This window comes from Natrix helvetica (assembly GCF_964273705.1).
Source record: "Natrix helvetica genome assembly, chromosome: 7".
NCBI classification, from domain to species: Eukaryota; Metazoa; Chordata; class Lepidosauria; order Squamata; family Natricidae; genus Natrix; species Natrix helvetica.
The window spans coordinates 3,501,333-3,528,366 of record NC_138558.1 but is presented as its reverse complement, the minus strand read 5'-3'; the positions used below and the strand labels follow the sequence as shown (position 1 = coordinate 3,528,366).

At 47.2% G+C, this 27,034-nt stretch overlaps 1 protein-coding gene across 1 annotated transcript in view; it reads right to left on the bottom strand.

The window, feature by feature from the left end:
- The window catches only part of GFRA4 (GDNF family receptor alpha 4), a gene marked incomplete at both ends in the record, with an annotated part of 90,888 nt that extends 72,242 nt beyond the window's left edge, over window positions 1-18,646 (bottom strand). Inside the window, one exon of the mRNA XM_081960310.1 lies at window positions 18,607-18,646. Coding sequence (XP_081816436.1) covers window positions 18,607-18,646 — 40 coding nt within the window. The remainder of the gene's footprint in view (window positions 1-18,606) is intronic.
- Window positions 18,647-27,034: the final 8,388 nt, after the last annotated feature.

The window sequence follows — 27,034 nt, the reverse complement described above, 5'->3', positions numbered from 1 at the left end:
AAGAGAGACGTAAAAAGAAAGAAAGAAAAAGAGAGTGGAGAGAGACAAGTAAAAGATAAAAAGGACAAAAAAGAGAGAAAGAGAAAATAAGATAGAAAGAGAAAGAAACAGAAAAGAAGGAAGAAAAACAGAGGAAAGAAGGAAAGAAGGAAAAGGAAAAGGAAAAAAAGAAGTGGGGGGGGGAAAAGAGAGAGAGAGAATGGAAATAATCTCTATTTTAATTGTGTTAGAAATTCGTAGAAATTATTTTCCAGAAACCCGGTGTCTCAATGGACTAAGCCTCTAATAAATTCAGGCTTATATTATTTAAATTACCACTGATATTATTATTATTTCTCATCTGCACAATAACCAGCCCCCTTTGGGCTAATTACAAGGCTCCGCAAAAATTGGAAAACAGAGGCCCAACAAACAGGAAGAACAATGACGCACATTAATAAACACAATTGGCGACAGTGTTAAAACCCACAAAACGCCTTCTCCTGCTATAACGGGGCTATTTCAAAGAAAGCTATAACAACTATGAAAACACCTGGCAAATGAGGGATGAAGGTGGGGGGGGGGGGAAGAAAGAACGAAAGGAGGGCACCAAAAACCCTTGGAAATTGCTGACGGGATCTCATAGGAGGATCTGGCAGGGGGATCTACAACAGGGATTGTTGTGAGATCGACAGGGAACAGCTATGCCAGTGTTTCTCAACCTTGGCTAATTTAAGGTAGGTGGACTTCAACTCCCAGGATTCCTCAGCCACCAAGTTTTAAGATGTGTGGACTTCAACTCCCAGAATTCCCCAATCAGTAAAATTGGACTTCAACTCCCAGGATTCCTCAGCCACTAAGTTTTAAGATGTGTGGACTTCAACTCCCAGAATTCCCCAATCAGTAAAATTGGACTTCAACTCCCAGAATTCCTCAGCCACCAAGTTTTAAGATGTGTGGACTTCAACTCCCAGAATTCCCCAATCAGTAAAATTGGACTTCAACTCCCAGGATTCCTCAGCCACTAAGTTTTAAGATGTGTGGACTTCAACTCCCAGAATTCCCCAATCAGTAAAATTGGACTTCAACTCCCAGAATTCCTCAGCCACCAAGTTTTAAGATGTGTGGACTTCAGCTCCCAGAATTCCCCAATCAGTAAAATTGGACTTCAACTCCCAGAATTCATCAGCCAGTAAGTTTTAAGATGTGTGGACTTCAACTCCCAGAATTCCCCAATCAGTAAAATTGGACTTCAACTCCCAGGATTCCTCAGCCACTAAGTTTTAAGATGTGTGGACTTCAACTCCCAGAATTCCCCAATCAGTAAAATTGGACTTCAACTCCCAGAATTCCTCAGCCACCAAGTTTTAAGATGTGTGGACTTCAGCTCCCAGAATTCCCCAATCAGCAAGCTTGGACTTCAACTCCCAGAATTCATCAGCCAGTAAGTTTTAAGATGTGTGGACTTCAACTCCCAGAATTCCTCAGCCATCAAGTTTTAAGATGTGTGGACTTCAACTCCCAGAAAAAACTGGTTGCTCATAGCTTTCCATAGGGTCAGAAAACTTCAGGTGCAAATGTCTGTGCAAAATTAGCATCTCCTCTTTGCACTTATGGAATAAATAATGTCTACATACCATTCAGAAGAGACAATCGAAAGGGTAAAAAAACCACATACCTTATAGCCAGCAATATGAATACAGATAAGCGAGGATTGATACCAGACAAACAATCAAGCAGAAAACAATGTCCCAATCAAGGAACTACTGTGCCAAGGACATTCCCACCAACACTGAGAGGGTAAGTCATATGTATACAAATAGGGCGAAAACCTCACTCCCTTCTAGCACTGATGATGTCCCTTAGTTGGGTCATGAAACGTCTGCAAGAAACCAACCAGGCTCAGAGACCATATAGCAGGGGTGTCCAAACTTGGCAACTTTAAGACTTGTGGACTTCAACTCCCAGAATTCCCCAGCCAGCAAAGCTGGGGAATTCTGGGAGTTGAAGTCCACAAGTCTTTCGATCAGGAATTCTGCCTGCAGTCAGCCCATCCAAAGACCAAGTTCCAGATTCTTTTCTAAGTTCCTCCTCCTGTCGTCCTATCCGAAAATCCTCTGGTTTCAATTTTATACCTTCCTTTTAAGGCCCTTCCGGGCACAATGTGAATATATCTGCTGGAAAAAAAAAAAAACCTCCTCATCGGCGACAGGAAGGGCATCTGGCCATAAACACTCAGCTTCATTTCAGTTGCCCGAACTCCACCCCGCAAGGGGGTCATTAAAAGAGGATGGTTTTAAGACCCTTTTGCATTAAAATAAGAATCTGGACCCCACATTATGCCAAGTTGATTTTCTGCCAACTTTTTTCAACGACGTTATAACTCGGGACCGTCGCTAAACAAATGTATGTAAATCAAGGACCACCTGTAGATATCTAGAGGCTTAGAGGGAGCTTTTGTCTTCTGGAATATTCCTTCCCTTCCTCCATATTTTGGTATTGATAAAGAAAGCAAATCTAATTTAGAAATGTATTTCTCACCAGGGCTCTGATATGAGTATACAGGTAGTCCTCGACTTACAACAATTATCAACTGCCGTGACTCGCTTAAGAACTGCACTGCGGCAAGAAAGGGGCAAACTTTTATTCTTATTGGGGTTTTAACTTCCCTGATTATTGTATTTATTTATTTTTACCTCCTCCTTTGTAGTCCGTAGACAGTTGCTTGTGTACGTCGCCCCGAGTCCCTGTGGGGAGAGGGGGCGACTAATAAGTCTGATTAAATACATAAATAAATAAATAAAAAGGGGCAAAACTCCCATAACCAATTGCCTCACTTAGCAACGGGAATGTTGGCCCCCGTTGTGGTCATAGATCGAGGATCACGTAATGTCTCTAGCCCATGGTTGTGTTGTGAAGACACAATTTGTCGGGGGTAAGGTATGCTACAACCATTGACATAAAAAGCAAGGTATGCAGCAGCTGCCAAAAAAGCCAACACAGTTCTAGGCTGCATCAACAGAGGGATAGAATCAAGATCCCGTGAAGGGTTAATGCCACTTTACAATGCCTTGGTAAGGCCACACTTGGGATACGGCATTCAGTTTTAGTCCCCATATTATAAAACAGATATTGAGACTCTGGAACGAGTGCAGAGAAGAGCAGCAAAGAGGATTAGGGGACTGGAGACTAAAACATATGAAGAACGGTTGCAGGAACTGGGTATGTTTAGCTTAAGAGAAAGAAGGACTAGGGGAGACATGATAGCAGTCTTCCAATATCTCAGAGGTTGCCACAAAGAAGAGGGTGTCAAACTATTTTCCAAGGTACCTGAGGGTAGATCAAGAAGCAATGGGTGGAAACTAATCAAGGAGAGAAGCAACCTAGAACTGAAGAGCAATTTCCTAACAGTGAGAACAATTAACCAGTGGAACAGAATTTGCCTCCAGAAGTTGTGTTTGCTCCAACACTGGAAGTCTTTAAGAAGAGGTTGGATAGCCATCTGTCTGAGGTGGTGTAGGGTTTCCTGCCTAAGTAGGGGGTTGGACTAGAAGACCTCCAAGGTCCCTTCCAACTCTACTATTGTATTGTACTGTATTGTAAACAGGCCCTACGTGCGTTTCCACTCGATATTCTTTTCTTTCCTCTCTTCTGAGATTAAAAAAAAAGGCAAGTCGCTTTTGCATTAAGTATGTAAATTAAAAATACATCTCGGACAAGAACAAATAGAAATAAGCAGGAGGAGGAAAAAAAGAGAAGTTAAATAAGTGCATATTTTAAGCTGCATTTTCTCCGAATAAAAGAATTAGAAAAGAGAGGAAATGCAAGGCAGGTAGCGGCGTTCCGAGCATCTTGTAAATGAAAATATTGCTCCCTCCGTTTTTCTTTTGTTATTAAATTAGAGATTTTAAAAAATAGGACGCCTTGGCAAATAGATAAGACGGATATATATATATTTGTGCACAAATTTTGTGCGTTCAGCTTGAAAGGGGGAAGAGATGGTCAAACGATGGCTTCTCAGTTTTTCTTTTGGGGAAAACTCCAGACGGTAGTCCTCCACTTACAACACTTCACTTAGCGACTGTTCGGCATTACAGCGGCACTGAAAAAAAAAACGGCTTAGGAGCGTTCCTCACACTTACAACCGTTGCCGTGTCCCTGTGATCAAAATTCAGTGGGCAACTGATTCTGATTTACAACGGTTGCTGTGCCCCGGGAGGTTCACATCGTCTGCTTTTACAACCGGAAATTTTGGGCTCAGTGATGGTCATAAGTCGAGGACTAGCTGTAGTTACAAAGTGGGAAGAGATGGGCAAAAGATGGCTTCGTGATTTTCTTTTTCGGAAAACTTGAAAGGAAGTGGTCCTTGAGTTACGACGGCACCGAAAAAAGCAATCGTTCCTCAGAATTACGACCATTGCCACATTCCCCGTGGCCAGGTGTTCAAAAATCAGATGGCCACTGACTCCTATTTACGACGGTTGCTGTGCCCTGGGGTAGGGCGAGTCACGTGATCTTCTTTTATGACCGTCTTATGAGCAAACTCAAGGGGGAAAGCCCGATTCACTTAATGACCATGTGACTTGTTTAACAACTGTGGTGATTTGCTTAAATGCTGGGGTGAGAACGGTCGTCAAATGGGGCAAAGGCACGGAACAATGTTTCGCTTAACAATGGAAATTTTGGGCTCAGTGATGGTCATAAGTCGAGGACTTACACAGTTACAAAGTGGGAACAGATGAGCAACAGATCGCTTCTCGTTTTTCTTTTTTGGAAAACTTAAAAGACAGTGATCCTCCACTTACAACAGTTTTCACTTAGTGACCATGTGGAGTTATGACGGCACTGGAAAAAGCGACAGGACCGTTCTTCACACTTACGACTGTTGCCGGGTCCCTGCGATCAAAATTCCGACGCTTGGACCACTGACTCCTATTTATGACAGAAGTCACGTGATCTGCTTTTACGACTGTCTGACAAGCGAAGTCAAGGGGGAAAGCTCGATTCATTTAACGACAGTGTGACTCGTTTAACAACTTCGGCGATTCGCTTAACACCTGGGGGGCGAGAATGGTGGCCAAATGGGGCAAAGGCCCGGAACAAATGGTCGTAAGTCAAAGATTACTTGTAGTTACAACATGCCTACCCCACATTCCAACATGCCGAAAACCAAGACATGAATGCAGAAAAAGCAGGCAGTATGTGTAGTCCTTGAGTTATGACCACAACAAGGTGATTGTTAAGTGAGTCAAGCCTGATTTTTCCCCCCACAGCGGTTGTAAGTGCGAAACACAGTCCTAAGTGCTTTTTTTTCAGTACCGTTGTTAGCTTTGAATGGACACTAAATGAAGGGTTGTAAGTCAAGGACTACCTGCATAGGGGGAGGAAAAATCCAGCTGTGCTGGCTGGGGAATTCTGGGAGTTGAAGTCCAAACCTCTTCGAGTAGGCCTGGATTATAAACGTTCTAAGCGCCTCGCTTAGCGGAATCTTGAAATCTCACTTAATGTCGAGCTTCTCCGTTTGCAAAATAAAGAAGTAAACCAGAGGCATATGGTCGCCGGGGTGGGTGGGGGTGGGGGGTGTTGGCCGGCAATAAAGCTGAATTTCCTACACGTAAACTCCAACGGGCAGTTTTTGCAACCCGATGGAGGCCTGGTTTATGCTCTCTCTGAGCGATTTTACTACAACCGTTAATGAGATAATCTACAATTTCAGCCTTAAATTTACACAACCGGCATCTGGCAAGGTTGGAATTGGCCATCAACGTTGGGAGAGATGGGAATCCGTTTGCAGGGCTGATGGCTTTCTCATCCATGAGAGTCCTATCCTCCTCCTCCTCTTGCTTCTCCTTTTCCTCTTCCTCCTCCCATCCTTCTCCTCCTCCTCCTCCTCCTCCTCCCATTCTCTTCCACCTTCTCCTCCTCCCCTCCTCCTCCTCATCCTCATCCTCCCATCCTTCTCCTCCCATTCTTTTCTACATTCTCCTCATCGTCCCATCCTCCTCCTCCTCCTCTCATGCTCCTCCTCCTCCTTTTGCTTCTCCTCCTCCTTCTCCTTCCATGCTCCTCCTCTCATCCCATCCTTCTCCTTCTCCTCATCCTCCTCCCATTCTCCTCTACCTCCTCCTCTTCCTCCTCCTCCTCCCATCCTCTCCTCCTCCTCCTCCTCCTCCTCCTCCTCCCCCCATGCTCCTCCTTTTACTTTTCCTCTTCCTCCTCCCATCCTTCTCCTCCTCCTCCCATTCTCCCCCTCCCTCTTCTCCCCTTCTCCTCTCCTCTTCCTCCTCCTCCTCCCATCCTCTCTTCCTCCTCCTCCTCCTCCTCCTCCTCCTCCTCCTCCTCCTCCTCCTCCTCCTCCTCCTCCTCCTCCCCCCATGCTCCTTTTACTTTTCCTCTTCCTCCTCCCATCCTTCTCCTCCTCCTCCCATTCTCCCCCTCCCTCTTCTCCCCTTCTCCTCTCCTCTTCCTCCTCCTCCTCCCATCCTCTCCTCCTCCTCCTCCTCCTCCTCCTCCTCCTCCTCCCCCCCCATGCTCCTCCTTTTACTTTTCCTCTTCCTCCTCCCATCCTTCTCCTCCTCCTCCCATTCTCCCCCTCCCTCTTCTCCCCTTCTCCTCTCCTCTTCCTTCTCCTCCTCCCATCCTTCTCCTCCTCTTTCTCCCAAACAAGGGATGGAAACTAATCAAGGAGAGAAGCAACCTAGAACTAAGGAGGAATTCCCTGCCAGTGAGGACAATTAACCAGTGGAACAGCTTGACACCAGAAGTTGTTAATGCTCCAACACTGAAAGTTTTAAAGAAGAGGTTGGACAACCACTTGTCTGAAATGGTAGAGGGTCTCCTGCTTGAGCAGTGGGGTGGACTAGATGACCCCAAGGTCCCTTCCCACTCTGTTATTCTACGTTCAACCTATTCGCCAAAGCAGAACCAGAAGCAATGCACGGAAACGAATCAAAGAGAGATCCAACCTAGAATTAAGGAGAAGTTTCTTAACGTTGAAAACAATTAACCAGTGGAACAACTTGCCACCAGAAGTTGTGAATGCTCCAACACTGAGAGGCTTTTAAGAAGAGACTGGACAGCCGTTTGGCTGAAACGGTGCAGCATCTTCTGCTTGAACAGGGGGTTGGACTAGATGACCTCCAAGGCCCCTTCCCACTCCGTTATTCTGTTGATATTTATTGAGCTGGAAAGTCACTCAAGAGCCCAAACAATGCACGGTTTCTTCTTAAATATCAATTTCTGAAAAGACAGTGCCATGTCAGGGTAACAATTACAAATAAAGCAAAGCCAAAGAAAAATCAATAGCAAATCTTAACATACTTAACAAGCTAATAACTATAACAGTAATATATTTACAGTAATTATAATAATACAACCAATGGAAAAACAAGAGAAAAGAAAATGAGCTTTAACTACATTTCTACTTACATTAGCCTATTCACAATTTTTCCGTATTATATCCATAATTCTACAGTATAGCATTTTTATTTTCCATACTAACAGTTATTGGCATTCATCAGCCTCCCTCTCATTTCTACCTCTTGTGCTCTATCCATTCATACAATTTACTCCATGTCCTATGATATGTCGAGTCTCCTTTATCTTTAACTTTTAAGGCTAATCTATCCATTTCAGCACAGTCCCGGATTTTCCTAAATATATCGTCGTCTGATAGGGTGTTTGCATTTTTCCAATATTTAGCATATGTGATTCTTGCTGCCATTAATATATATGTAACACTAAATATATGCTTGCTTTGGCATAAATTTCTGACAGCATACCTAAAAGGCATGTTTCTGGTTGAAACTCAATATGTTGCTCAGTTATCATTTCTAACCAATTAAGAATGTTCACACAGTAATTCCTTGCTTTCTTATACCTCCACCACATATGGTGGTATGTTTCTGGAATCTGGTGACACAGAAATATCATTTTTAAAGGGGTTACACACAGGGGTGAAATCCAGCAGGTTCTGACAGGTTCTGGAGAATTGGTAGTGGAAAGTTTAAGCAGTTCAGAGAACTGGCAAATTCCACCACTGGCTGGCCCAAGAGTGTGGAGGGAATGGGGATTTTGCAGCATCCTTCCCCTGGAGTGGGGAGGGAATGGGGATATTACAGCATCCTTCCCCCGGAGTGGGGAGGGAATAGGGATTTTGCAGTACCCTTTCCCTGGAGTGGGGAAGGAATGGGGATTTTGCAGTATCCTTCCCCTGGAGTGGGGAGGGAATGGGGATTTTGCAGTATCCTTCCCCCTGGAGTGGGGAGGGAATGGGGACTTTGCAGTATCCTTCCCCTGGAGTGGAGTGGGAATGGGGATTTTGCAGTATCCTTCCCCCTGGAGTGGGGAGGGAATGGGGATTTTGCAGTATCCTTCCCCTGGAGTGGAAGGGAATGGAGATTTTGCGGTATCCTTCCCCCTGGAGTGGGGAGGGAATGGGGATTTTGCTGTATCCTTCCCCTGGAGTGGGGAGGGAATGGGGATTCTGCAATATCCTTCCCCTGGAGTGGGGAGGGAATGGGGATTTTGCAGTATCCTTCCCCTGGAGCGAGGAGGGAATGGGGATTTTGCAGCATCCTTCCCCTGGAGTGGGGAGGGAATGGGGATATTACAGCATCCTTCCCCCGGAGTGGGGAGGGAATGGGGATTTTGCAGCATCCTTCCCCTGGAGTGGGGAGGGAATGGGGATTTTGCAGCAACCTTCCCCTGGAGTGGGGAGGGAATGGGAATTTTGCAGTTTCCTTCCCCTGGAGTGGGAGGGAATGGGGATTTTGCAGTATCCTTCCCCTGGAGTGGGGAGGGAATGGGGATTTTGCAATATCCTTCCCCTGGAGTGGGGAGGGAATGGGGATTCTGCAATATCCTTCCCCTGGAGTGGGGAGGGAATGGGGATTTTGCAGTATCCTTCCCCTGGAGTGGTGAGGGAGTGGGAATTTTGTAATATCCTTCCCCTGGAGTGGGGAGGGAATGGGGATTCTGCAATATCCTTCCCCTGGAGTGGGGAGGGAATGGGGATTTTGCAATATCCTTCCCCTGGAGTGGGGAGGGAATGGGGATTTTGCAGCAACCTTCCCCTGGAGTGGGGAGGGAATGGGGATTTTGCAGTATCCTTTCCCCTGGAGTGGAGAGGGAATGGGGATTTTGCAGTACCCTTTCCCCTGGAGTGGGGAGGGATTGGGATTTTGCAGTATCCTTTCCCCTGGAGTGGAGAGGGAATGGGGATTTTGCAGCATCCTTCCCCTGGAGCGAGGAGGGAATGCCACTCCCGGCCCAGCTGCTCTCGATTAATCAAGGCTAAAATTGAGGTCTTTTTTATAGCTTCTTTTGCAACCGGCATCCCCCTAAGGTTTTTTACAAAGACGGATAGCATGGTTCCAGGCTGATTGTAGGTAACCAAGGGCTGCCTGGGGAGGCCGGAGCTGTGGTGGGAAAAGGAGGATTTTTTTCCCCCTGTCTGGTGGGGGGCTGGGAAGAAACATCAAAGAAGATTTGGTGTGTGTGGGGGAGTGTCCTCCTTTTAGGAAGGAGAAGGAAGAACGATGAGATAATTAAATAATAATAATAATTTGGTTTAGTGGTTAGGCTGGAAACCAGGAGATGGTGAGTTCTCACCATAACAGGTGAATTCTAGTTATGACTTAAGCATGAAAGTCAATTAGATGACTTTGGGCCGATTGCCAGGAGATTGGGAGGTCTAGTCCTGCCTTAGCCATGAAAGCTAGCTGGGTGACTTTGGGCCATTCGCCAGGGGATGGTGAATTCTAGTTCTTCGTTATACATGAGAAATGAATTTTAGTTATGACTTAACCATGAAAGGCAACTGGGTGACTTTGGCCCAGTGAGTCCCTCTCTCTTTACCCAGCTTTAAGATATGTGGACTTCAATTCCCAGAATCCCCCAACTAGCAAGCTTTAAGACATGTGGACTTCAACTCCCAGAATCCCCCAACTAGCAAGCTTTAAGACATGTGGACTTCAACTCCCAGAATCCCCCAACTAGCAAGCTTTAAGACATGTGGACTTCAACTCCCAGAATCCCCCAACTAGCAAGCTTTAAGACATGTGGACTTCAACTCCCAGAATCCCCCAACTAGCAAGCTTTAAGACATGTGGACTTCAACTCCCAGAATCCCCCAACTAGCAAGCTTTAAGACATGTGGACTTCAATTCCCAGAATCCCCCAACTAGCAAGCTTTAAGACATGTCGACTTCAACTCCCAGAATCCCCCAACTAGCAAGCTTTAAGACATGTGGACTTCAATTCCCAGAATCCCCCAACTAGCAAGCTTTAAGACATGCGGACTTCAACTCCCAGAATCCCCCAACTAGCAAGCTTTAAGACATGCGGACTTCAACTCCCAGAATCCCCCAACTAGCAAGCTTTAAGACATGTGGACTTCAACTCCCAGAATCCCCCAACTAGCAAGCTTTAAGACATGTGGACTTCAATTCCCAGAATCCCCCAACTAGCAAGCTTTAAGACATGTCGACTTCAACTCCCAGAATCCCCCAACTAGCAAGCTTTAAGACATGTGGACTTCAATTCCCAGAATCCCCCAACTAGCAAGCTTTAAGACATGCGGACTTCAACTCCCAGAATCCCCCAACTAGCAAGCTTTAAGACATGTCGACTTCAACTCCCAGAATTCCCTAGTCAAATTTCAAACTCCCCGGAATTCCTCAACCAGGATGCTGGTTAGGGAATTCTGGGAGTTGAAGTCCACCCCTCTTAAAGGGGCCAAGACCATAAATCCCTGCCTTGAGGGAAACGATTGTAAATCGAACAATTAGTCAGATGGACCCAATCTGAGATCTGCTAACGATAATGTTTCATCTTGGTGTTTGATAATATTGACCGAATGTCAACAGCTGGGAGGAGGCGGGCGAGGGTTTCCGCCAGCTGTTGATTCCTGTGGAGTTCACCAAGATGCTCATTTTGTCCGGGCTCTCAATCACAGGTGTCTGTTAGGTGGGTGATAAGAGTGACAGACACGGTCCTTGAAGAGCTGAAGTCAGAGGGAGGACATTGTTCTCTACATCCTTCCATCCCTTCCCATCAGGGGTGGGCGGAGGTAGGCACGGGGTAAGGGGTAGGAATTGTTTCAGCCCTCCAAACCCACCTACTCCCCAATTTCAAAAAATAATTCCTGTTATTTGCAACAATTGTCTGCCTGCCTGCTTCTTCCCTCCCTCCCTCTTCCCTCTCCTCCCTTCCCTCCTTCTCTCTCTTCCTCCGTTCTGCTCTCTCCATTCTGTCCCTTCCTTCCTTCCCTCCGTCTCTCCTTCCTCCCTTCGCTCTCTTCCTGTTCTGTTCTCTCCAGTCTGTCCCTTCCTTCCTTCCTCGCCTCCCTCCCTGTCTCTCCCCTCTCTTTCCTTTCTTCCCTTCTTCCCTCTTCCTCCATTCTGCTCTGTCCAGTCTCCTTCCTTCCTTCCTTCCTTCTTTCCCTCCCATCCCCCCTTCTTCCTTCCTGTCTCTCCCCTCTCTCCTTCCTTTCCTCCTTCCTTCCCTTCTTCCCTCTCTTCCTCCATTCTGCTCTCTCCGGTCTCCTTCCTTCCCTTCCTTCTTTCCTTCCTTCCTTCTTTCCCTCCCATCCCCCCTTCTCCCTTTCTGTCTCTCTCCTTCCTTCTCTCCCTCCTTCCCTGATTGGATTACAGACTTCTTAAAAGGAAGCATCATTCATTCATTCCATTTGTACAGCTGCCCAGGTCCTTGGATTGAGACTGGCCAGCTTTGCAAATGGAACGGTCAATAAATAAAGACAATGCTAGGCAGGAAATCCCACCCACCCTCCCTCTTATCCCCTCCCTCCCTCCCTCCCTCCCTCTCCGTAGGAGGAATCCTGCTGCCCGTTTCCCCAAATGGGCATCTATAATAAATCGAAGCTTAGTACGGGAGGCCTGTCAGGATGATCTGCAGCCCTGATTGAATTGTCAAGGCAGAGCGGAGCAGGCAAAGGGGGAAGAGGCCTAAGGGGCGTAGGACGCTGCATCAGAGCCAGGCTTGATGGCTGTAGTTCAGCCACAGGGAAGGGATTTCACGAGACCCTCTGCGCTCCTTTTATCTCCAAATCATTGTCTCCCTCTGCCTCCTCTTCCCTTAAGCAGCCCTCAGCCTTGGCTGGGTTCACCCCCTCCCAGAATGCAAACAGAGGAAACAAGGAGGCCATCCAGGCCCAGCAGTGGGCAGACGAGGGCCCCATTGTGGCTTGTGGGCTTCAAACAATGGGGCAAAGACTCACTTCACACAGGTCTCTCTTAGCAACAGAAATGCTGGGCCCAATTGTCAAGGACGAGGTCTTTATGCATGACAAAATGTTAGCTACCAGGAGTCATCTTGTAGGGCTGATGGGCGGCATGATAGATAGGTAGCTGGATGGGTAGGTACATAGGACAGATATGTAGGTAGGTACATATTTAGGTAGGTACATAGGTACATACATAGACATGCAGGTTGATAGGTAGGTAGGTAGGTTGATAGGTACATAGACATATAGGTACATATAAAGGTAGGTAGGTAGATATAGGTAGGTAGGTGGGTGGGTGGGTGGATAGATAGGTAGCTACATATGTAGGTAAATGCATAGACATGTAGGTAGATAGGTCGGTAGGTCGGTTGGTAGATATAGATAGGTAGACAGACAGACAGACAGATAGATAGACAGACAGACATGTAGATACATAAGTAGGTAGTTGGTAGGTAGGTGGATGGATGGATGGATGGATGGATGGATGGGTGGGTAGGTAGGTAGGTAGATATAGGTACTGTAGGTAGGGGTGTGGGTGGATGGATAATAGATAGATAGACAGAGAGACATGTAGGTACATAAGTAGGTAGGTAGGTAGGTAGATGGATGGGTGGGTGGGTGGGTGGGTAGGTAGGTAGGTAGATAGGCAGGTGTGTGGGTTGATAGATAGATAGATAGATAGATAGATAGATAGATAGATAGATAGATAGATAGATAGATAGATAGATAGACGATAGATAGATAGATGATAGATAGATAGATAGATAGATAGATAGATAGATAGATAGATAGATAGATAGATGTAGGTAGGTAGACATGTAGGTAGATAGTTGGTAGGTAGATATAGGTAGATAGGTCAGTGAATAGATAGATAGATAGATAGATAGATAGATAGATAGATAGATAGATGGATGGATGGATGGATGGATGGATGGATGGATGGATGGATGGATGGATGGATGGACGGAAGGACGGACAGACAGACAGACAGACATGTAGGTAAATGGATGGATGGGTGGATAGATAGATAGGTGATAAACTCTGCTGATCATAGGCTCTGCAAACCATGGTGGCTTATGAAACAAACCACAGTCTTCAGCTAAGGTCACGTTTTCCCAACCATGAAATGCGGCTCCCTAATGCTCTTAAAACCTCCGTCAACCACCCCAGTGGAGCTTAGCGGATCCCGCAAGGCCTTCTTTGCAGCCCAACCCTTCTAAACGGCGCCCTTGAGCTGCGCTGCTATAATTCCCTTTGCAGACTTCCCAACCGGCTGACATCTCGGTTTAAGTGCCGCTGTTTGGATCTGCCGGGACCCATCGCAGGTTTAAGAGCTCCTGAAGGAGCGATAGGAACATCTCTGGCGCCATCCGTTGGCCAGAGTCTGTATCACAACACCGACAAATCGCAACCCTGAAATATCATTCCATGTTTCTACTCTTCCCTTAATGCTCTTAAATCTCTGTGGGTCAAACCCAAGACTTATGCTGACCACTTTCTTGAAATATAGACGGTTTGTCAGTCTCAGCAACTTTAAAATGGGTGGACTTCAATTCCCAGAATTCTCCAGACAGTATACTTTAAGATGGGTGGACTTCAACTCCCAGAATTCCCCAGCCAGCATACTTTAAGATGGGTGGACTTCAGTTCCCAGAATTCTCCAGCATGCAAGTTTTAGGATGGGTGGACTTCAACTCCCAGAATTCCTCAGCCAGGATGCTGGTTGGGGAATTCTGGGAGTTGAAATCCATGCATCTTAAAGTCATCCAGATTGAGCCAAGCTGCTACAGAATTTCTTTTTCTGTATTTTCCTAGCTGATCTTGAAGGCTAAACGGGATTGGACATGAGATCACTGGCAACCAGGGGACATTCCTGAATCTCAGTGACATTTCGATCAGGGGAAGCTTGATTCAATAGACTTTGCGCACAATTTCTGTATTGTCATCCCCATCGCACACACAACATCAACACAAAACGTCCTACGAGACAGATGGTTGAGAAGGATGGAGCAATTCTTCCCTTTATTTCCTAAAATCTAATTCCCCCCCCCTCACCCCATATCAGCAAACCGCTTCCATCTTATTGCCTGGACAACATGTGGTGAGATCTCTAATCTTCATCTGGACACGAAGCAGACTTTATTCTCTTTGGGAATATTCTGTTATTTCATCCTTTGAAGACAAATCCTGGTAGCAACTCTAAATGTGGGAAGAGATAATGGTGATAATACAGAAGTGTCTTTGCCAAAAAATAAATAAATTGAATTTTGCACACAGTTTTGGTCACCTCTGGAAGGAAAATCCTTCAACCACAGGATATTAAAACCAGATGTGTCATTTGTTTGGACACGGAAGGCATTCTGGGTACTGAACCAAAGTCAAGAGGCATGTTTAGTGACGGTCAGTACCTAAGCGAGGGGTGTATGCCAGAAAAGAGGCAGGTGGCCTTCAAACCTGGAATTAAGGAGAAAACTCCTAACAGTGAGAACAATTAAGGGCTTCCCTCCAGAAGGAGGTGTTCAAGAAGAGATTGGACAACCATTTGTCTGAAATGTAGAGGGACTCCTACCTGGGTTGGACTAAAAGACCTCCAAGGTCCCTTCCAGCTCTATTTTAATATAACATTCAGCCATCCCATGCTTTCTCGAGAAGAGGCCGTATTAATTCCACAAAAAATCCCCAGTTTCATGCGCCAGATTTTATGCACACATCCTATTCCCATCAGAATGTATTTAAATGTATTTAATTATTATGACTGATTTTATTATATTGACTGTACACCGCCCCGAGTCCCTTTTTGGGAGAGGGGCGGTCTAAAAATCTAATAAATAAATAAATAAATAAATAAATAAGAATAACAGGAGAAGAATAGAATAATGACGTTGGAAGGGACCTTTTGGAGGTCTTCTAGTCCATCCTAACCCTAACCTTATGCCAATCTGGACAAATGGTTGTCCAATCTCTTCTTTAAAAAGCCTCCAGTTATGGAGCATTCATAACGTCTGGTGGCAGGCTGTTCCACTGGTTAATTGTCCTCACTGTTAGGAAATTCCTCCTTAATTCCAGGTTGCTTCACTCCTTGATTAGTTTCCATCCATTGCTTCTTGTTCTTGCCTTCAGCTGCTTTGGAGGATTGGTGGAGCCCTGCTTGCGTTGACTCGGTTGAGTAGCCAAGGCCAAGAAGTTGCCAGGGGAGGCAAACATCCTCAGGGGGTTGGGCTAGATGACCTCCAAAGTCCCTTCCAACTCTGTAATTCTCCAATCTCTGGCTTGTGCCATCTTCTCTGGAAACTCTGGATAAGTTGCTCCCAGTATGGACATGATCCAGATCCAGGCGCCTGATGAATGATTCATATTTACAACGGTGGCAGCATCTCGAGGTCAGGTTATCCCCTTTTTGAGACCTTCCAACAAGCAAGATTCGTTTAACAACCGTCCAACGAACTTAACAACTGCAGGGATTCCCTCAACAACGGCGGCAAGAGCGGTTGTAAAACGGGACAAAACTCACCCGACAAATGTTTCGCTTAGAGACCGAAGGGCCGGGCCCCATTGTGGTCGTAACTCGAGGACTACCTGCAGTAGCCAGCCCTTTCCATTCACGATGCAATAAAAAACCCTTTTTTGTGGGGGATTTATACTGAATTAAGGGGGGAATTAAGAATTCTTTCCCGGTCCATTGTACTTATTCATCTTACTGCTATTCTCATTTGAGTACCCCTTTTCTCCCAAGCCGGGGATTGTCTGTATGGGTTGGACTACACCTCCCATCCTCCCCACCCGAGCTGAGCGGGGACGGGAGTCGTGGGTCTAATGTGCCGAAGGAGGCCAGCCAGGCTGCTCTTAGGGAAGGAAAAAGAGGCCACCTCCTTCCGTCTCTGGGTTGTTTCCTCTGCCTGCTAGGGAGGGAGGTGGCCTACCTCGCAGGTTTGGCGTGCGGTCACCCCAAAGGCAGGGCCAGATCCTCATCCTTTGGTAGTGCAGACCCTTGGGGGATCTGCCCAAGGAAAATTCCAATGCAAAGTGTGTGTGTGTGTGTGTGTGTGTTGGTCAGAAGGTTTTGGACCGGGAAAAACCCGAGTTCGAATCTCGACTCTATCCCACAATCCCACAATGATTGGATAAAAAAACATTGACTTACAGCACAATAGAATCCCCCAACTCAACAATAAAATAAAACACTCTTTTATTTCTCTGGATGCAGCCCATGTTCAGTGACCATCTCAGGCTCCCATGTCCCATCATCCTTCGTTTCCAGCTTTGTTATTGGTCCTGAATTGGAGAGGCCACATTTCAGAGACCATTCCAGGCTCCCAGATCCCATCATCCACTGCCTTCCTTCCAGCTCCGTTACCAGTTCAGAATGAACGAGGCCACATCTCAGTGACCCTCCCAGGCTCCCCAATCCCATCATCCACCACCTTTATTCCAAATGTATTACTGATTCTGAACTGGAGAGGCCACATCGCAATGACCCTCCCAGGCTCCTCGATCCCATCATCCACTGCCTTCACTCCAGCTCTGTTACTGGTACTGAATTGGAGAGGCCACATCTCAGCAACCATACCAAGCTCCCAGATCCCATCATCCACTGCCTTCCTTTCAGCTCCGTTACCAGTTCAGAATGAAAGAGGCCACATCTCAGTGACCCTCCCAGGCTCCCCAATCCCATCATCCACCACCTTTATTCCAAAGATATTACTGGCTCTGGAGAGAGACCATATTGCAGTGACCCTCCCAGAACCCATCATCCAGGGCCTTCATGCCAGTTCCATTACTGGTTCCGAATTGGAGAGGTCCAGTCAGTTCTTAAGCCAACAACCCCACTGAGACACCTTGGGGGCAAAAAAATCTGCACAATTTGCGCAAATAATCTGGATACGTCTCGAAAACGACCCGTTTGCAAAGAGGCTTCACCCCGTAGTAGGAGCGCGCCCTTCCAGCCTTCTCTTAAACCTCTTAGTAAAAACTCTGCTTGCTTAAGGTCCACTTTAATTCCCCCTTGCTTTCACACACACACACACACACACACACACACACACACACACACACACAAGGCTTTTTTCTTCCTTTACACAACCCTGGTGTCACACCTGCCCAGATCTCCCACTCCACCACTTCCTTCCTTCTCTTTCCCCTTCTCCCTCTCCGGTTGCTCTTCTTGCAAGTGTGAGCAACTGCACAAAAACAGTGGAAAAAAGCTCTAAAAATAAAAAAAAATTCAATGCATGCAGTTCTAACCTTTTATTTTATTTTGTTTTCCAGGAAGGAAGGAGGTACGAGAGAGGGAGCATCTCGCTTGCTCCTTGGCAAGCCCCATGGAAGGTGCACCATGCAGAGACCCCCGGGCAGCCTGGCGTTTTCAGCCTTTGCTGTGGTTGTGGTTTGGGGAAAGGAGGTTTCACACACACACACACACACACACACACACACAAACACACACACAAACACACACACACACACACACACACACACACACACAAAGGACAACACAATTCTCCCACCGAGAGAGATTCTCCCCTGCCTAAGCAATCCGAAATCAACTTGTCTGGCACAACACAAGCCCAGAATGGAAGCTCCGCATGGCACTAAGTTTGGCCACCCAGATGGCAGAAAGCGGGCAGGTTTACCTTAAAACCAGAGAAAATGAACTAAAAGCAAATAATTTTTTAAAAAAGAGAGGAAAAACACCCCCCCTTTCCACCCAAAGGGGTTTAGGATTGGGAACTCCAACGCTGAAGGGATCCAAGTCGAAACACACGACATGCACGTATATAAGGCGTGTGAATGCACGCACACACACACACCAGCTTTTGGCTTAGAAAGCCCCCCACCCCACTCTAGGATCCTGTGTCACTATAAATCTGTTCAGCTGGTTGAAAAGAGAAGCGATCCTTCGGTGGATCTCTTCCAGATCGACTTTTTCTCCCCCTCTCCTACCAAGCTGGGGATCTGGTTCCTCGGGGATCCAAAGGCGGGGGGGGGAGGGGAGGGGGGCAAGATCCAGGGCGCCTTCTGACAAGCACTTGACCCCAATTAACCTAGAGGGGGGGGGAGAAAAATCCATGCAGCTCACGCACCCCCCAAGCGTCGGGAAGGAAGACCCCCGCTTTAGACACGGGTCTTCTTCCAAGCCGCAACAGCGTGGCCTCTGCAAAAGAGCATCCCCACGACCCTCCTGCCAACCCCCCCCCGCCCCCCCGCGCCACCTGGCCGAGTTCGCCTGCAACCTGGCTTGTCCCCTCCCCACACCCCCTGAAAACTTCGCCGCTTGCCCAGGTTTGGCTCGGAGCAGGGCGTCGAAGTCCTTCGCCTGCCTTTTTAAGGCTTTCGGTCGCTGGGGAAGGATGGCTCAAAGGCGCCCTTGCCCACCACTCACTCACCTGTCAGGATGAGGGTGAAGATATACACGATCCTCGTCATTTCGGCTTCTCCTCCCGGGGGCTTCCTCTTGGGCAAAGGGAAAAAAATGATGGGGAGGGGGCTGGGGAAAGGATCCGAATCCGGAGCTCTGCGCTGCGTCTCCTCCTTTCACTCCCTGGTCGATAAGCAGCCCCTGGTGCCGAGGCTGCTCCGGAGCCCAGCTGGCTCCTTCGGCTGGGGAAGCATCGCTCCCGTCTCCGGCACCTGCGAGAAGGACCAGCCGGCCGGGCAAGGTGCGCGCTGGGAGGGAGAAGGTGCCGCCGAGGCTCTGCCCCCACTCCCCCCGGTGCCAGCTCCTTCTCGCCTTGTCCGCGGGAGAAACTTGCAGCTGAAGTGCGCCGGGGGTGGGCTGGGCTGGGCTGGGGGTGGGTGGGTGAGGAGAGCGTGGAAGCGCCCCCGAACCCCCAGGGGAGTCGGGGTCCCCCCCAGGACCCTGGGAGGGAAGCAAGAGCCAAAGGCGGAGTTGGGGGGCTTTTTCTTGCCGGCTGGTAAGACGTGCCCGCTTGCTGATGCCCGGTCAGCCCTCGCCAAAGTCTCCGCAGGCGCGCCTCCCCTGCGCTCGCTCGCTCGCTCGCTCGGGCAAAGGAAGGGAAGGGCTGGAGCGGCTCTTAAAGGAACAGGCTGTGGATGCAGCCTTCCTCCTCCTCCTCCTCCTCCGCTTAGGGAGCGGCTGATGGGTCCCCGAGCCGAGAAAACGGCCAGGCTGGGGAAGAAGAAGGGGGTGGGTTGGTGGGCTTGGCGTCTTTGGACGATCTCCCCCCACAAGCCTTCCTTTCCGGCTAGCTAGCCCACCCGAGCAGATTGTCTCGAGGAGCCCCACCAACGACTCTCTCCCTCCCCCCGCCAGCCCCAATTCGCAGCCCGCGGCGGGTTGCCAAACTTAGCAATACTCGCCCCGCCGCCGGCTCGCAAAAATAGAGGCGGGGGTCAGCCAGATCTTCGCCTGAGGCGAGGGTGGGGATGGGGTAAGGGGACCCCAATCCTGCTGCAAGATAGATAGATGATAGATAGATAGATAGATAGATAGATAGATAGATAGATAGATAGATAGATAGATAGATAGACAGATAGACAGATAGACAGATAGACAGATAGACAGACAGATGATAGATAGATAGATGAAATAAAATAAAAATAAATAAATAACATAAATAGAATAAGTAAAATAAATAAATAAAATAACTAAAATAACTAAAATAAATTAAGTAAAATAACTAAAATAAATAATAAAATAAATGAAATAAATGAAATAAATAAAATAACTAAAATAACTAAAATAAATAATAAAATAACTAAAATAACTAAAATAATTAAAATAACTAAAATAACTAAAATAACTAAAATAACTAAAATAACTAAAATAACTAAAATAACTAAAATAACTAAAATAACTAAAATAAATAAAATAAATAAAATAAATATAAAATAAATAAAATAAATATAAAATAAATAAAATAAATAAAATTGCAGGCTGGGGCTTTTGTGACGTAGGCTATAAGCCCTGGGTTTAGCTGGATGATGGCTTATGAAAAGCAAAAACCCATCCAGGTTTTGTAGACAGGCCAAGTCAGAAGCTAACCGGGTTAACGGGCGTTTGAACTGCAAACCCGATGGATGGTTAGGAACCTGGTTTGAGGGATGGCTCAAAAACCTTGGGCAGGATTTGGGTTTATGTCCGGCTGTTGGGCTGGAAAAAATAATCAGAATTGGAAATAAGAGCTGGAAGGGACCATGGAGGTCTTCTAGTCCAGCCCCCTGCTCGAGCAGGAGATCCTAGACTGTTTCCGGCAAGTAACTGTCCAGTCTCTTGTTAAAAACCTCCAGTGATGAAGCACCCACAAGTTCTGGTGGCAAGGAGTTCCACTGGACAGTCTTTCCTTCTCCACCAGTGAAAAGAAGGACTAGGGGTGATATGCATGATAGCAGGTTCCAATATTTGAGGGACTGCCCCAAAGAAGAGAGGGGTCAGCCTATCCTTCAAAGCACCTGAAGGCAGGACAAGAAGCAATGGATGGAAACTATCACAGGAGAGAAGCTACCTAGAACTAAGGAGAAATTTTGTGACTGTGAGAGCAATTCACCAGTGGAACAGCTTGCCACCAGAAGTTGTGAGTGCTCCATCACTGGAGGATTTTAAGATGAGATTGGGCAACCATTTGTCTGGAATACTATAGTGTTTCCTGCCTAAGCAAGGGGTTGGACTAGAAGACCTCCAAGGTCCCTTCCAATTCTATTATTCTGTCTGACAAAGAGAATTAGGAGTAACATGCTAGATGTCTTCCAGTACTTTGGGGGACTGCCCTAAAAAAGAGGGGGGTCAAGTTATTCTCCAAAGCACCTGAGGGCAGGACAAGAAGCAATGGATGGAAACTAATCAAGGAGAGAAGAAACCCAGAGTTAAGGAGAGATTTCCTGAAAATTATAACAATTAACCAGTGGAACAGCTTTCCACCAGAAGTTGTGGGTGCTTCAAAACTGGAGGCTTTTAAGAAGAGATTGGACAACCATTTGTCTGGAATGGTAGAGAGTCTCCTGCTTGAAGCAGGGGGTTGGACTAGATGATCTCCAAGGTCCAACACCATTATTCTATATTCTAATTCGGGAGATGAGGCTGCTTTACAGTAGTCCTCGACTTATGACCGCAATTGAGGCCAAAATCTCCGTAGTAAAAGGTAGACATTTGTTAAGTGAATTTTGCCCCATTTTACAACCTTTCTTGCCTCCGTTGTTAAGTGAATCACTGCAGTTGATAAGTTAGGAACATGGTTGTTAAGTGAATCTGGATTCCGCATTGACTTTGCTTGTCAGAAGGTCGCAAAAGGGGATCACGGGACCCCCCGGGACACTGCGACCGTCATAAATACGAGTCAGTTGCCAAGCGTCTGAATTTGGATCACGTGACCACAGGGATGCCAGAACGGTCGTAGGTGTGAAAAAAAGATCCCAAGTCACATTTTTCGTCAGTGCCGCTGTAACTTCACAACAGTCACTGAACGAACGGTCGTAAGTTGAGGGCTACTATACTTCTTTTATCCTACACCACTGTCACGGAACCTCGTCTAGATGGTCTTGTACTGGCTGAGGCTGATGGGACCTGGAGTCCTAGGAGAACTGACAATAATAATATTAATAATAATAATAATAATAATAATAATAATAATAATTTATTAGATTTCTAGACCGCCCCCTCTCCCCTGAAGGGGAGAGGCAGAGAAATGAGCTGTTGGATGGCTGGGGGACTCTAGAGATTACTGATGTGGCCTGCCAGTGGCCAGCGGAGTTGGCAGCAGATTCGGTCACTGAGGAGGGTTGGGGAGGAACCTGGGCCAGTCCTGGAGTCTGGGGAAGGCTCTGATGAGGGCTCTGCATCGGAGGCAGAGAGGGGGCCAGGGCCGTCCGACAATTATCAGCTGCCTTCGGAGTCAGATATCAGTGGGGCAGAAGAACAGCTGGAGCCTGTTCCCAGTGTGCGCATGCGCAGAGTTGCCAGAAGGCAAGAACAATTAAGAAAACAGGGTCGACTTGGGAGTAAGGCTTGGAGATGATTGGCTCCTCCCGTACGACATAAAAGCGGAGCAAATGGGAGGTGAGCTTTTGCAAGAAGCAACTAGTTCATCTGGTCGGTTCAAGCTTTGAAAAGTTCTGTTTGACTCTGTGCTCCATTTGGCCTTGCAAAACTAACGGGCAATGAGGTCTCCGGCAGCGTTTCAAAGGAGATAAAGGTGGGGGCTTATCAGCATTATCCTGGAAGACTGTGGCAACTCGAGCAGACATCTGCCGGACTCTTCACAGAATGTTTGTGAATCCTTATGGGCTGTGAATGACCACAATTTACAGCCGTATAAATAAAAGAAGGTTTGGGGGACTAAAATTGTGATTTATGCTTTCTCGGGAAGCCCAGGTCAGAACAATTACACAGCCAAGGCTGGGTGTAAGGTAGTAGGAGAAAGACGCTCCCTTGGATTTAGTCTGTTGTAAGTAGAGGCAGAGAAGAACTGGGAGGGGCTGCGGCTCACAAGTTCCTGCCTTTTAATAAAAAATTGTTAGAGGGGGAAATGCACTGATAAAGATCTTTTTTTTTTTTTTTTACTACTATAGACAATTGGATCTCTTCCTAGACCGATCCTATCCCTGCTCCTTCCTAAACTGGCCAACCTCGCAGGGATGGCCAGGATGAGCAACTGGCCCTCAGTTGCCCTCCCCAGGTATGAGTGGGTCTGTGGGTGAAACAGAAAGAGGTCTTTCTCCTCCCCCTCCTCCTCTTTCTTTTTCTTTCTTCTCTTCCTCCTTTTTCTCCTCCTCCTCTTCCTTTTTTCTCTTTTTTCTCTTTCAGACAATCGTACTCAGCAACTGGGCCCAACTGCGTTGCTTGCACCATCATTATGAGATTGTTGTGTATGGATTATTCTGCCCCCTCTCCCCCCCTCCCTCCCTCTTACTGCCTTTGCACGCAGGGACTCTCTCTCAGCGGCTTAGAAGGAGCCCACTTTGCATTTATCCTCCACTAAAAACCAAATACAAAATCTAACCTACGAATAAAAACTGAATTGCATCCGTGAAATTACCCATAAAAGCCCTCTAAGAGCCCTTGTTTTGACTGCCTGCCTAAACTCAGTTATCGGGAGGCTTGGGAAATTGCAAAGGGGAGGAACGTATTCCGGCAACACGGTGCTTTTGCCCCCTCCCTCCATTATTTTTAGTCCCGGAGGGAGCTGGACTCTCAACATCCCAATTTAAGATTTATGTCCTGGATAAGTTGCTTTTACTAACAGTGTTTCTCAAAGTTGGTCCACCTTGGAGACAGGTGGACTTCAACTCCCAGAATTCCCCAGCCAGCCATGGGGCTGGGGAATTCTGGCACTTGAAGTCCAACAAGCTGGCTCGGGAATTCTGGGAGTTGAAGTCCACCAAGCTGGCTGGAGAATTCTGGAGGTGAAGTTCACAAAACTGACTGGGGTATTCTGGGAGTTGAAGTCCATCCATGGAACTGGGGAATTCTGGGAGTTGTAATCCACCCATGGAACTGGGGAATTCTGGGAGTTGAAGTCCACAAAACTTACTGGGGAATTCTGGGAGTTGAAGTCCACCCATGGAACTGGGGAATTCTGGGAGTTGTAATCCACCCATGGAACTGGGGAATTCTGGGAATTGAAGTCCACAAAACTTACTGGGGGTATTCTGGGAGTTGAAGTCCATCCATGGAACTGGGGAATTCTGGGAGTTGTAATCCACCCATGGAACTGGGGAATTCTGGGAGTTGAAGTCCACAAAACTTACTGGGGAATTCTGGGAGTTGAAGTCCACCCATGGAACTGGGGAATTCTGGGAGTTATAATCCACCCATGGAACTGGGGAATTCTGGGAATTGAAGTCCACAAAACTTACTGGGGGAATTCTGGGAGTTGAAGTCCACAAAACATACTGGGGAATTCTAGGAGTTGAAGTGCACCAAGGTGGCTGGGGAATTCTGGGAGTTGAAGTTCAGACAAATGGCTGTCCCATCTCTTCTTAAAAACCTCCACTGATGAAGCAGCACCCTCAATTTCTGGTGGCAAGCTGTTCCACTGATGAATTGTTCTAAAGGCCAGCTTGTCCTGGTGCAAGATTTAAACCCCGAGTCACAAAAGGACCTGTAACATCTTTGAGAAAAAAATATGGGCATGAGGGAAACCCATTTTTATCCGAAAAGTCTACCGTAGCTTACAGGAGCCAATTCTGTCCCGAACCGTCCCCTGTTGCTGAGCTGGCTTTGAAAAATGCTTCGTTCTGATATGCTGGTTTTTTAAGTATTTCTCCCCAACAAAGTGGCTTTCTTTTTTTTGTACTCCAAGGGGAAAGTTGGGTTAACGTCAAAGCACGCTGGGAGGTCTCTATGGGGAGCTGAAACCCCCCAAAGGGAGCGGCTGGCTCTCTGCCCCCTTCCTGAGCCCCAGCCTGGGACCAAAATCGAAGCCAAATTAAATGTGTATTGGCACCTGGTGGCATTTTCACTTGCAGCTCTCAGCTCCTCTTAGCAGGTATTGATTCTAACAGGAAACCAGGTGGGGGCTTAAGCTTACTTAGGAGGAAGAGCTGAAAGGCTGGTTCTTGCAGGGGAAGGGAGAAGAAGAGGAAGAGGAAGGGGAAAGAGAAGGGATAAAGGAAGAGAAGGGAAGGGAGGGAGGGAGGGAGGGAGGGAGGAAGAAGAAGGGGGAAAGGAAGATAAAGAAAGGGAAAGGAGTGAGGGAGGGCAGAAGGAAGGAAGGAAGGAAGGAAGGAAGGAAGGAAGGAAGGAAGGAAGGGGAGAAAGAAGTGGAGACAAAAAAGGAAGTGAAAGGAAGGAATAGAAGAAGGTGGAAGGAAAGGAAAGGGCAAGGAGGGAAGGAGGAGGAAGGAAGGAAAGAAGGAAGGAAGAAGAAAGGGGAAAGGATGAGGATGAAGAAGGGAAAAAGAAAGTGAAGGAAGGGAGGGAGAGCTGAAGGAAGGAAGGAAGGAAGGAAGGAAGGAAGGAAGGAAGGAAGGGAAGAGAAGAAGTGGAGAAAAAGAGGAAACAAAAGAGGAAGGAAGAGAAGGTGGAAGGGAGGGACAAGGGGGGAAGGGAGGGACAGAGGAGGAAGGAAAATGATGAAGAAGGAAGGGAAGGAAAGGGAAAGGAGGAAGGAAAGAAGGAAGAAAGGAGAGAAAGAGAAGAAGAGGAAGTGAAAGAGGAAGGAGAAAAAAGGTGGAAGGAAAGGATAGAAGAAGGAAGGAAGGAAGGAAGAGAGGTAGGAGAAAGGGAGAGGAAGAGGAAGAGAGGTTGCCAGTTGCCAAGTGTCCAATGTTGGTCATGTGACCATGGGGATTCTGCAACGGTCGTAAGTGTGAAAAATGGTTATCAGCCACATTTCTCAGTGCCGTTGTAACTTGGAACCATCACTAAACAAACCGTTGTAAGTCCAGGATGCCTGCATTCTATTCATAAGTGGGTCATGCCCAAATAAAACCCCAAGACCCCTTCCTTTGGGACTGTCTGTGCCACATCTTTGTAAATTCCTGCTTGTCGGTTGTGTTATTTCTCTGCATTTCCGCTGCCTTTTATTCTCCCACTTTTGGTGTGTGTGTGTGGGGAGGGGAACCAGTTAGTGTTTTGATCTTCGCTGATGTTTAATAAATAAACGTCAAGCCGCATCTCGGCCAGCGGAGTTGAGTGGCCTGTGTGCTCTGATTTGGAGGGAGGGATTGACAGGTGTGTCCCTATTAAACTGAAATTACTTACAAGAATTCCCTGACCACAGGGTTGTTGGGGGAGGGAGGATGAGAGGAGAGGGAGCAGCACACAACACAACACCGTAAGTTCCTCTATAACAGTATTTCTCAACCTTGGTGACTTTAAGTCCTGTGGACTTCAACTCCCAGAATCCCCTAGCCAGCTGGCTGGGGAATTCTGGGAGTTGAAGTCCACAGGACTTAAACTCACCAAGGTTGAGAAACACTGCTCTATAACAAAGGTCTGCAAACGTGGCCACTTTAAGACTTCTGGACTTCAACTCCCAGAATTCCCCAGCCAGCAATTGCTGCCTGGTGAATTCTGGGAGTTGAAGTCCACAAGTTGCAAAAAAAAAAAAGGCATCACATGACCTCAGCACACTGCAGCCATCATAATACGAGGCAGTTGCTGAGGGTCTCAATTTTGATCATGTCACCATGAGGATGCTGGTACGGCTATGTGTGAAAAACGGTCGTAAGTCATTTTTGTCCCAGTGCTGTTGTAACTTTGAACAGTCACTAAGTGAGCTGTTGGAATTCATGGTTCAAATGTATTTTTGTGCAACAACTATTCAGCCAGCAGATGGCAAATTTGGATCTGTGGTATATACTCTGTGCTCTTTTGTTCTGAGTAGAGTTTCCTGTTCCGGTTACAATAATTGAGCAGTAAAGCACATGGTGACTGTTCTCTTAGGGCCCCAATAGGAAGCAGTTGCTGAAGCTAAGCAGCCACCATGAGAAATAGTTGGCAAAACAGCTCAGTTCAAATTGGTTCTGACCGAGAAGGTGGCTCAGCAGAAGCACCTCACTGAGGACTAGGAGCATAGGCTTTCCAAGCAGAGGGAAGACCTGCGGGAGGGCAAGGCCAGGTACCAGTGCCTGGAGGCTCAGTGGGCTGAGATGGTCAGCCAGTTCCAAGCCATGATGCAGTCCCACTGGAACGAGGCCCTCCGGCTCTTCGCCACCAGCGGCTCTTCCCTCCAGCCTTTGCCCAAAGCCCCCCACCAGGAGGCTGAAGCAGACACTAGGTGGGAATTTATGCCCCCTCCGACCCCCACAAAAAGACCCCAAAGGGGGAGACTCCATGGACCACCAGTGGGTGACCGCTGGACTAGATGACCTCCAAAGTCCCTTCCAGCTCCTATTCTGATTGATTGAACAGCA